The sequence below is a fragment of the Tupaia chinensis genome, unplaced genomic scaffold (assembly GCF_000334495.1).
Source record: "Tupaia chinensis unplaced genomic scaffold, TupChi_1.0 Scaffold000231_2, whole genome shotgun sequence".
NCBI lineage: Eukaryota > Metazoa > Chordata > Mammalia > Scandentia > Tupaiidae > Tupaia > Tupaia belangeri.
In genome coordinates this window covers 1,737,561-1,749,887 of record NW_006159707.1, presented here as the reverse complement: position 1 = coordinate 1,749,887, position 12,327 = coordinate 1,737,561, and the positions used below count along the sequence as shown (strand labels likewise).

The 12,327-nt window shown below is 39.4% G+C and overlaps 1 protein-coding gene across 1 annotated transcript in view; it reads left to right on the top strand.

Moving 5' to 3' along the window:
* Window positions 1–12,327, top strand: part of TNRC6A (trinucleotide repeat containing adaptor 6A) — a 125,890-nt gene that overhangs the window by 43,687 nt on the left and 69,876 nt on the right. The window contains 1 exon segment of the mRNA XM_006148291.3: window positions 8,124–8,211. Within this exon segment, the coding sequence (XP_006148353.1) occupies window positions 8,152–8,211 (60 nt within the window). The 5' untranslated portion in view covers window positions 8,124–8,151.

The following is a 12,327-nucleotide window of genomic DNA, read 5'->3' as shown; positions in this document are numbered from 1 at the left end:
TTTGACCAGAGAGAGAGAAAGAAAGTGAGAAATCAAGCCGCCAGGTCTAGGACTTGAACCGTGGTCATGTGGAAGTTCAGCACTCAACCATCACGTCATCTGCCAGCTCCCAGATCTTAATTCTGTCCTGTACTAGTTAAATGACCTTGACCAAGTCACTTAACCTTTCTGAGCTTTAGTTTCATTGTAAAAGGAAAATATTTTTACCTGTCATAAAAAAGATAAAAATTAAATGAGAAAAAAAATTACATAGATAAAAGTGCCCAGCATAGTTACTACAACATTTTAATCACTCAGGTTTGTTTTCATTCCTAGGTTCAGAGGATCAGTGAGTGGGAGTTATAGGGAAGTAGATTTTGACTTGGTAAGAGAAGGTTTTCTAAAAAACTAGACTTAATTGTTGAAAAGGCTACCATTGCTTGCTATATTTCTTTTTTTTTTTGAGAGGTTTTTGCTATAGGGCGTGTGTGCTCGCCAGACAGAGACAGACAGAGAGACAGAAAGCGAGAAATCACCCCCTAGAGGGGATGGCCACGCCACAATCCCTTCTCCTCCGTTCTCCTCTCGGGAGCTTGGGCATGCACGCACATGCGCCCAGCATGAGTTTCAAGCCACCGGGTCCGGGACGCAAACCGTGGTCGACTACATGGAAGTACTACGTGGAAGTCCAGCAACATAGCCATTACGCTAACTGCTGGTCCCCCAATGACAGCAATTTTTGAAGGTTGTCTTAAATTATATGTGGTATATACCATTCTAATCTTTTTTTAAAGGAATTATTTTATTTAACTTTATTTATTTGTTTTAATTTGACCAGAGAGGGACAGAGAGTGAAAGTGAGTGAGTAACTGAGAGAGAGAGAGAGAGCGAGCTAGCGAGCTGTCAGGTCCGAGACTTGAACTGTAGTAGGCCATGTGGGAGTCCAGCTCCCTTCATCACCATGCCACCTGCTGGCTCCCCATTCTAATCTTGATTTGTTTATTTTCTGTACTCCAAATACTGCACCTTCTCATTCTGTGTATTAAAACCAACTTTGAGATCGTTTATATACAGTAAATTTCAAACATGCACATAGAAGTGTGAATGATTTGACACTTGTGTATGTTCATGTAACTGCCACTCCAAGTTAGAGAACATTTCCATCTTCCTAGAAAATTCCTTTGGTGTTACCGATTCTTAGAAACTACTGCAAAAGCTTTATATATGAGATAAAGGGCATAAGTAAATAAAAATACCAAGTTCTGATAATAGAGGAGTCCAGTTATTTATTTCCTTATTAAAATTTTGCTAGAGGGCATGTGTACTTGCCAGAGAGGGAGAGATAGACAGTGAAAGAAAATTCCCCCCCCCACACACACACACTCCATGGGGCACAGCCATACTGCAGTCCCTTTTTCATCTCTCCCTCCTTTTGAGGTTTTGGGTATGCCTGGCATTTTCTTCAAGCTGCTCTGTCTGGGACTCCAATCACATGAATGGCCATGTGGGTTTGAGCCATGTTAACCACCATGCCACCGACTGGACTGAGGAGTCCAGTTTTTATAGAGCAACGAGGCAGGTTCACAGAATTTATAGATACAAGGTGTCCTGCTATGAGCCCTCAAGGGATAGTTGATTGCTAACTGGAATGTTATCTTTGTGGGGTATGTATCAGGCATGATGGACCACTTAGACATATCAAATCCATCAACCCTTGTTCTTTTTAATAGATATGGTAAACAGCACAGTTAAATATCTTAGATGATTAAATCCTAGAATGTAAATCCTGGAAGCTAAAGTGTTTGGGCACAGGTGGTACAATATATATTTTTTTCAGTTGGCTTTCTGAAGGGGAAGAAGTGGGAAAAAGCATGATTAGTTGGCTGTGATGATGGTGTTGAACAGAACTTTCCTTCCCTGTGCTTACAGTATCAGCCAATAGTGTAATATGGGCACATCTTTTAAGTACTAAGGAGAATGTTTTTGAGAGAAAAGCTCGCTCTGACTGCATCTAAAAGCCTTAAAATGGAGTTTGAGAAGTCAAGGAAAAAATACAGATAAATAGTGAAGGAGCATGTCATGGAGTAAAATTATATGACATAGGGCTGGCCCCATAGCCCTAGTGATTAAGGGGGCTGAGTACCACATGACTAACTGCATGGTTTGAGTCTCTGCCTGAAAAACATGGTAGGCACATGTACATGCATGTCTCAGATCCTGACAGAATGGAGAAATGCAGAAGGGATTGTGGTGTGATTACACTCTGTTGGCAGGTGCTTTCTTTCTCTCCGGCAAGCACATGCACCCTTTGGTAATTTAAAAAAAAAAATATATAGTGCTAAGCAGGTGGCATAGTGATTAAGCCACTGGACTCCTATATGCCTGATTGTGGTTCAAGTCCTGGAATTGGCTGCTTGTAACTCACGGCAGGTGCATGTGTGTGCATGCCCAAAATCTCAAGAGAATGGAGGAGAAGGGACCATCCCGACGGGGAGTGATTTCTTACTTTTCTCTCTTTCTCTGTCTTTCCAGCAAGCATACATGTCCTATAGCAAAAATCTCTCTCTTAAAGATAATATGATATAGATGGTCAGAGAAGGTTATTTTTTAAATTATAAGAAAATGTGAGGAAAAGTGCTGAAGATGCCCAGTGTTTCTACATAATAAGTGTTTATAAATGTCTTGGCACACATAGGTTAAAAGGAGTTTTGTTTGTGTTGTTGAGAATTGGTGAGATGGGTTCATGTTTGAAAATTTGAGTGCTTCCTGCAAGCACTCCGCTAAGTAAGTATTCCTCATCCACTGCTTATAAAAATACTATGAAGTGAACATATTTGACCACTTAGCCCCAATTTTATATGAAGAAATTGAGGCTAAAGGAAGTTTATTGGTCAGAGCTAATAAGCTTTTGCTCTTGAGTTCTGCATTTCTCGGGACTGGTAAGGTAACATGGAATAAGTTAATTTTCTTGTGTTTTTTTTTTTTTTCCCCTTGAGGTTTTTGCCTTATGGTGTGTGTGCTCTCTGGAGAGAGAGAGAGAGAGAGAGAGAGAGAGAGAGAGAGAGAGAGATAGATAGATACAGTGAGAGGAAAATGAGAAATCATCCCCAGGGGAGATGGCCACACCACAGTCTCTTCTCCTCCATTTTCCTCCTGGGATCTTGAGCATGTACACACACACACACACACACCTGGCCATTGGGTCCAAGACTTGAACTGTGGTTGACCATGTTAGAGTCCAACAGTGTAGCTATTATACCATCTATTGGCATCAGATGTCTTTGTTTACTAATTTTTTTGTTGTTACATATTTTTTTTTTTCTTTTTTTCTTTGGAGAGGTTTTTTGCTATAGGGCGCGTGTGCGCGCCAGCCAACCAGAGACAGACAGAAAGATAAAAAGTGATAAATCACCTCCCAGGGGGGATGGCCATGCCGCAATCCCTTCTCCTCCATTCTCCTCTTGGATCTTGGGCACGCACACACAGGCGTGAGTTTAAGCCACCGAGTCCGGGACTTGAACTGCGGTCAACTACGTGGGAGTCCAGCGACATAGCCATTACGCTAACTGCTGGTCCCTGTTGTTATATTTTTTATATTACTGTTAATCACATATCTTTACAGTGTATAGCATTTCTTTTTCTAGCACAATTACCACACATAACAGTCAAAACAAAAACATTACTATCCACATCATCATCAAATAGCTTTTCATTTTATTTCAGTTTATCATTATTATTATTTCTTCTTATTATTTTTTTAAACATTCAGTCACTATACAAGTTTGGCTTGTAAAGATAATTTATTTAACATGAAATACTTCTCAGACCAGTCAAGTTGAGAATACTATACATGTTATCATCAATAGGTAATAAACCATTTCTGTGTCCCACAAATGTCATGCCCCTCTATTTGTTCTTGTGCTGTCCTTCTCTATACTCTTTCCTCTTACCCCCCCACACTATTCCACATTGTCTTCAGCATCCACACTTATTTTCCCTGCTTTTATGCTTTCCAATATTCCAATCTCTACCATAGAGTAGGGATAGTTGGTATATATTAAGTGTATATATATAATATCTTTCTTTCATTGCCTGGCTTGCTTCACTCAGCAATAAATCCTCCATATTTGGCCACTTTCTGTCAAATGCTAGGGTCCTGTTTTTTTATGGCTGAATAATATTCCATAGAGTATATATGCCACACTTTTTCAATCCATTCATCTGTTTGTGGACATTTGGATTGGTTCTGTATCTTAGCGATCATGAATAATGCTGCAATAAACATTGATGTGCAAGCACTTTTCCCACTGAGCATTCTCCTGTCTTTTGGGTAGATACTAAGAAGTGGGATTGCTGGATCAAATGTTAGTTCTATTTGTAGATCTTTGAGGAAACTCCATATTGTTTTTGACAGTGGCTGGACCAATTTACATTCCCACCAGCAGTGTAAGAGAGTTCCCCTTTCACCATGACCCTGCCAACACTTAATCACTTTTTGTATTTTTAATCTTCGCCATTCTGATATGGGGTAGGTGGTATCTCATTATAGTTTTAATCTCCATTTTCAGTATGATGAAGGATGTTGAGCATTTCCTCATATGCTTTTTGGCTGTTTGTATGTCTTTTAAAAGTTATTTAACTTTATTCATTCATTTATTTTAATTATCAGAGAGAGATACACAGAGAGAGAGAGAGGGAAAATGAGAAAGCAAGCCACCAGGTCTGGGACTGGAATTGTGATTAGCCATGTGGGAGTGTCCAGGTCCTTAACCACCATGCCACCTGCTGGTCCTCAGCTGTTCGTATGCCTTTCTTAGAGAAGTTTTTGTTCAGTTCATTTTCCCAACTTTTAATTGGATTAATCCTTTTTTATCGGGTTAGCTGCTTGAGTTCCCTGTGTATTCTAGTTATCAGTCCCTCATTTGAGGCATATTTTACAAAAATATTCTCCCATTCTGAGGGTTGTTGATTCACACTAATTTTACTGTGTCCTTTACCATGCAGAAACTTCTTAATCTGATATAGTGTCACTGGTCTATTTTAGGAATTATTGCCTGTGCTTTGGGAGTCTTATTTAAAAAGTCTTTGCTTACCCCAGTGTCTCCCAGAGTTTCCCCACCAGTAGTTTTATAGTTTGAGGTCTTAGGTTCAGATCTTTGATCTATTTTCAGTTGATTTTTGTTAATGATAAAAGAGGGGGATTCAGTTTCATCTTTCTGCAGGTGGATACCCAGTTTTTCCAGCGCCATTTACTAAAGAGGTTTTTTGTCTACTAATTTTACCCTGCTGCTCTCATATGCTGTGTCTGTATGTCTTGATGAGGGTGAGCTTATTCACTCTTAACTGCCTCCCTCATAGAATGCATTGTAAGTCATGGTTACAGCTGGCACCCAGCTGTTAATGTTACTCCACTAGTCACATGACAGTTCTACTTGTAATAAAATGACAATGAAATATAGCAACAGTTATCATACCCTTCTTCCTACTTCTAAAAAAGTATTTTTTTTTCCTTTATTAGTGAAGAGAGAGAGCATACATACTCCCCAGTCCTCCTTTCAGTTCTCCATCATGTCAGGATACTGGGTACTCCCAGTTATATTGTAGATTTGAACCCCAGATGTCTGTGTGGGATCCAGCCCCCCATCCCCACACATTGTTTAACCACTGCACTGTATGGCCAGCCTTGCTTTTTACAGTCTTTAACAGATGGTAACAGTCATGTACTTTACTAAATTATCATGAATTATTATTATTAGACTGTCTACCGTACCTGCTCTGTCTCTTCCATCAGCAAAATCAATTTACATTTTGTTTAATCTCAGTGCAATGCACCTGTAGCACCCCTTCTAGTTTCCTATGTACTTGCCAATGTTCATTTTATCTTCTGCTACATCGCCATGCCATGTGTGTTCCAGCTTTGATAAATGGTTTTCAGTTTCTCTGTTTGATTCATGTTCTCCTTGTCTGCTTTGATACTCAGTGTTCCCTCTGAAAAGCTTTTCCAGAGTGAACATAGGTATTTTCTTTGTGCATGATGGTTTTCTTCAGGTACATGGTGACTTTGGGTTTATCAATATTATGAATAAGTTTGTTTAGGTTGTAGACTCTAGGGTGAGTATTGTAGGTAGCTGAAGTTTCGTCCACTTCTGTATAGATATCTTTACCTGTTAGATTCCTGTCTTGAGTGGGAGTGTTGAAGTGGAGCTCTGTGTGTGTGTGTGTATGTGTGTGTGTGTGTGTGTGTGCGCGTGCACGCGATTTATTTGTAGATCTTTGAGGAGCCTCCACATTGGCAGGCTTCACTTTAGGGTGTGATGGAGTATCTGTAGCCTCCAGTAAGGGGCAGAGAGTACTTCTAGTTTTAGACTGGACTCAGAAATACCTGCTACCTGTTGTTATGTAGATGTAAGGGTACCTGTTGGCCATGTGGTTGGGGTAGAGTAACTGGTCTTTCTGTTCTTCAGGCAGTCTTTTCACTCTTTGCCTGTTTCTGCAGTTTTTGCTCTGTTCCTCGAGCTTCGCCACCATAAAGGCGAGCACGTACATTTATTGAAGACTTTTCTACTGTTTATTATTGGGTGTGGCTTTCTTTGCTTTGATTATTCTTTGGTTCTGAATTTAGTTACCCTCTTCCCCTGAATTGCAGTGAGAGAAAGGTATAAGAAACAGGCAAGTATAACTGCCTAGTCTATCATTTTGAAATCTTAAGCCAGAGGCTCTGTTGACAACATTGAGCTTTTGAGTTTGGTTGGTTGGTTGGCTCTGTGTGTGTGTGTGTGTGTGTGTGTGTATTTTGCCATATGTGCATTCACAGGCTAGAGACAGAGACAGACACAGGGAAGGTGAGAAATTACTCCATGGGTAGATAGCCATACTACAATTCCTATTTTTTCATTCTGTCAGGATTTGGGGCACATACACACACATGCACCCAGCATGATACTCAAGCTACCTGGTCTGGGGCTCAAATCGCGGTTGATCATGTGGTAGCCCAGCACCTTAACAACCATGCCACTTGCTGGCCCTGAGCATTTGAGATTTTTAAATTAAATAAACTTATGTAAAGAGTACATTATTGGGGCCAACAAGTGACATAGTGGTTAAGGTGATGGACCTCAGACCTGGTGGCTTGAAAGTCACGCTGGGCACAGGTGTGCATGCTCAAATATCTATCCTAAGAGGAGAGTGGAGAAGAAGGGATTGAGGGATGACCATCCCTCCGGGGAGTGATTTCTCTCTGTCTGGTGAGAGCATATGCCCTATGGCCAAAAACCAATTTTTATTTTTGGAGAGGTTTTTGCTGTAGGGCGCATGTGCTCACCAGAAAAATAGAGAGAGACATAGAGACAGAAAGCGAGAACTTACCCCCAGGGGAGATGGCTACGCCGCAATCCCTTCTCCTCCTTTCTCCTCTCTGGATCTTGGGCACGCATGCACAGGGGCACGCACACACGCATATGTGCCCAGCGTGAGTTTAAGCCACCAGGTCCAGGACTTGAACCGCGGTCGACTACATGGGAGTCCAGTAACATAACCATTACACTAACTGCTGGTCCCACCAAAAAAATTTTTTAAAAGTACATTATGGATTGTTTTCCAAGAGTTCATAGTATCAAATGTTTATAGAATCCAAAATTATAATGCTGAAATACAAATAATCTGTGAATAACTTGTGTTCTAAAAGTCTTTACAAAGCTGTTTAGAGCAAGAAAAGCCACACTCTCAGATAACCTGTGCAGGGGAGGGCTCTAAAGAGGTCTCAAGCATTGCCGTTAGCTACCAATTGATGATTGGGGTCAATAGTAAGTTAACTGCAACTTGCACAATATTGGTTTCATTCTAGATTTGGAGGGAGTTGCTTGTTTCCCAACATAAGATTTGCTAATTTTAGGTTGTCTTATTTGGTATGACATCAAGATGAAAGCTCTACTACTTGTATGTACCTTATTAAAGAAAAGTGAATTGTATAGTATATAGTGACTATATAGTTAGATTTAGGTTGCAAGTTGTGTTTTATTTCAATAAACAATAAGCGAATATTTTGCTATGTTTACTTTTAATAAGAGTGACAATGAACCTGTATGCAACATTATTTTTATTTCTTAATACATTTTGGGAAAGTTAATTGCAACTGTGTGGTTCAGGGATTTAGTGCAAGAAGAAGAACAGTTGATGGAAGAAAAGAAAAAGAAAAAAGACGACAAGAAAAAGAAGGAAGCTGCTCAAAAGAAGGTAGTATGTGTATAAACTATTTATATTAAGCAGTTTAAACATAGACTAAAAAATTACTCTTATCTGATTTAAAAAATGATTTAATGTTTTAACTTCAATGGAGGTTCAGTTAATGTATTTGTGTGTATAAAGTAGCTTGCTGAGTGTGTACAATTTAATGCAGTTTTTTTAATCTTCTTAAAGTTTTTCAAAGGTAAGTACATTGTATATAGGTCTTTATTTTTCAATTAGCTGTTCCCAGGTGTTTCGTAATATATCATTTTGTAAGAGGGAAAAACATGAAATTTGTAGCTATATAGAGAGTTTGAAATCTCACTTTTCCACATTATCACACAGAATGGTATGCCCTTAAATTATATTTAGCTTCTTTGGGCCTTAGTGTCTTTATGTTTTGTAAAATGAGGATTAAATTAAATATGATAATATTTTCTACACATTATAATGGGAAATAAAGTATTATAGGACTATAGTATTAAAAGAAATAGTAATAGACATAATAGGAAATAAAATGTCAGTTTCCTTTTTATTTAGTGCCTAGGTTAATCTAAAAAATTTGCACTTTCGATTAAGAAACTTTAAAATAAACTTGAAACAAAAGCGTACTCTAGTTAATACAGTAAAAGAAACTATATAATCAAAGCAATGCAAATTAAATCAGAAAAAGACTGTGTCTGTAATTATAAAAATTTTAACAAATTATTAATAGCGAACGCTGATGACAGTTAACTAAACTGCACTCATCTTCTACTGTACCAAGGTTTTGGGGACCTTGGAATAGTCAAAAAGGCTCAGTGAAATTTCTACTCCAGTTCTCTATTCTGATGAACAGTTACCACTTTATTTTGTAATATATATCTCTCTTGTGCCTGGCACTGTGCTCAGAACTGCATATAGATGATAGCGTATTTATCTCCATATTATACGGGATGTAAAACAATAGCGGGTGGATCAGACATTCATATATAGGTTGCTGTCGAAGCATGGTGAGGTGCATAATTCAGCCTGAGATGGGGCAGAGAAACAGGGAAATTTTCTTAGAAAAGAAATTAGGTGAATAAGGAACAGTAGGAAAGGAATCCATGCAAACTTAGAAGTGCCTGTAGATAGGGCCAGCAGGTGGTGTGATGGTTAAAGATGCTGGACTCACACATGGCTGACCATGGTTCAAGTCCCGGACCTGGCGGCTTGCGCGCTCTCTCTCTTTCTGTCTCTCTCTCTCTCTCTCTCTCTGTGTGTGTGTGTGTGTGTGTGTGTCTCTGGCTCTGGTCAATTTTTTTTTAAAAAGATAAAGCTGCTCTGGTCAATTTTTTTTTAAAAAGATAAAGGAAGTAATTCTTAAAAAAAAAAAAAAAGTAGTACCTGTAGATGTGTATATATTAAAGTATGGGTTTTGATTTGAGGGAGGGAAGGAGGTGGGAAAAGCCAAGTGTGGAGACATCAGGAGATGAGACAGGAAAGGTTAGGGTGGTAGTTATGGGTTCTTCTCAGGTGTTACTATCGAGGGAAATGCTGAAGAGGCTTTAGTCCAGTGACATAAAAAAGTTTGTATTTTAGAATATTTGCTTCGGAAACTTGTGGAATTGAATTGGAAGGGCCTGGGTATCAGGGACTAAAATACTAGTAAAGGGATTATTAAAATAATGTGCAGAATTTTTTAAAGGATATGAAGGGAAAGTAACCTGGGAACCAGCAGTTAGCGTAATGGCTATGTTGCTGGACTCCCACGTAGTCGACCACGGTTCGCGTCCCAAACCCGGTGGCTTAGAACTCACGCCGGGCGCGTGTGCATGCGTGCCCAAGATCCCGAGAGGAGAAAGGAGGTGTGACCATCCCCCCCTGGGGGGTGATTTCTCGCTTTCTGTCTGTCTCTGTCTGGTGAGCACACGCGCCCTGTAGTGAAAACCTCTCAAAAAAAAAACGGGAAAGTAACCTTAGATTGATTGTTAGGGTGCAGATTGAGTAAGTTCATTTTGGGGACTAGTTAATATTAGGGAATACAAAGAAAGGGAAAAGGATAAATAATTCAGTTCTGGACATGCTGAATTTAGGGTGTCATCAGTAAATGTAATGGGAAGAGTGGAATACAGAGTATTTTGGAGAGTTAAGAATGAGAGGAGATGAGAGATGACCCTAATCTGCCTTTGGTTGTTCTCAGCAGAGACTGGGAAGGGATATATGCTATAAATAGGGTTTGGGCAGGTTTCTAGTACAGAGTTTGTAAGTATTGACAGATGCCTCTGGTTGCTGTCTGGAACAGAGGCCTTTTATATACAGGACATTTGCTCAGCATTTATTATGAATAAGTTGTGTTATGTGTGGAGGTTGGGGGAAGGTTTATCAGACTTGTTTCACAGTATGAAGGCCATTTCCCCAATGAAAGGAGCTCCTACGAAACTTAAGAGGTTTTTGAGGAGGATGCATGGGTACCTTTTATGTAGAATTGGTAAGATACTGGCCCTCTTGGTCCCTGTATCTAAGGAATTCAGGATTTAGCTGGTAAGTCAGAATGTGTGTGAAATGGCTAGAGAAGAGCTCTAAGGCAGTATGTAAGTGTATTTGTTTGAATTTACTGTATTTACCAAGGAAATTCTAAGAAAGGAAGGGGTGACTAGAATGGTTATTGCAAAATTTTACAAGTATTTTGAAGTTGTAACAGTTAATAACTCTAGTTGTTAGAGTTCATTTTTTCATTCTTTCATAATCAAATCTCTTAAAATCACCAAGTCACCGTAGATGGTTCCTTATGTGTGTCTAGCATAAATATGCCTCTAACACTTTAATGGGGATTATTGTGTCATTTGACCTCACATTAAATCTGAAGTAACAGCCTGGCCACCCTCTTTTGTTTCCTTTTTTTCTTCCTTCCAAGAGAAACATCCTCAACAGGTCTCACACCATGATCCTCTCCGGAGCCTTTCCCATCCAGCCAGGATCACAGGCATGCATGCATCCAGTATACCCATGTCAGTGAGGGAACAAACGCTGATTTCCTACCATTTGGCTCCAGCATTGCAAAGCGTTCAACTGCTGTGTCCCCACAGCTGGGCCTGAAGTGACAATTTTTTCTTCATATTCTTCCCCACTTCATCTCTCACCTTATGGTTCTAGTCTTTCTTGCCAACCATATTCTTCTACAGCCATCATTAGAGGCTTAGAGATACAAGGGATTTTTCCCTTTTGCCAGCACTGACCGATATTCTTATGTATCCAATAGACATATAGTATAGTAGAATCTACCCATTGAACACCGTGTAAAGAAAGCTTAATACTGCTAATAAATTCTAAGTTTAATAGGCTAGGCTACCACTGTAAGTAAGATGGTTCTTCATATTTCAAATAACTGAATTTGAAGACAACTTGTTGTAAAGCTTACAAATGAAGTTGAATACAACCTGCTGGTGAAGTAAGAACAGCTGATATTTCCATAGACTGTTACCAAATAGCTCTTTATAAACCTCCCAAATTGGCACACTTATAGCTCATATGAAAAGATTGTGAGTCATAGGATTTTTAAGACAAGTTTCCTGGCACTTGTATTTTTTTCTGTCATAGGACCCAGCAGGTGTAGCCTGGCAGGTGGAGACATCTTCATGAGCCAGGTGGGCAGGCTCATTTATATAAATGATGGAACATAAACTCGCTACAGTAAAAATGGTGTGCCTGTTTTATATAATCTATATGTTTCTGTTTCTGAAAAAGATGTCCTGCATTATCTGTTCTAATACATTCATCTTCAGTATAAGGAACCTGAGCAACAGAATGAGTTAAAGTGGCTAACTTGGTTTCATCAGGGTGACAGAACTAGGAGAAGAACTGAAATCTAACTCCTCCTGTTGAACATTTCCAAAATCCTGTGTTGTGGCTTTATCTTTTTTGATGTAGAACATTATCTTCTGCTTTATTTATGTTTTTACTATCTAAAGGTAAACTTTAAAATTGGGAAGTAATATATTAGGACAATTTTTACAATGCTACATAAAATTGACCCAGCAGGTGAAGTGGTGGTTAAGGTGCTGGGTTCCCAGTGGCCCACCACAGTTCAAGTTCCAGACCTGGTGGCTTGAAAATCACACCAGGCATGTGTGTGTGCATGCCCAAAATCTCAAGAGTGTAGGG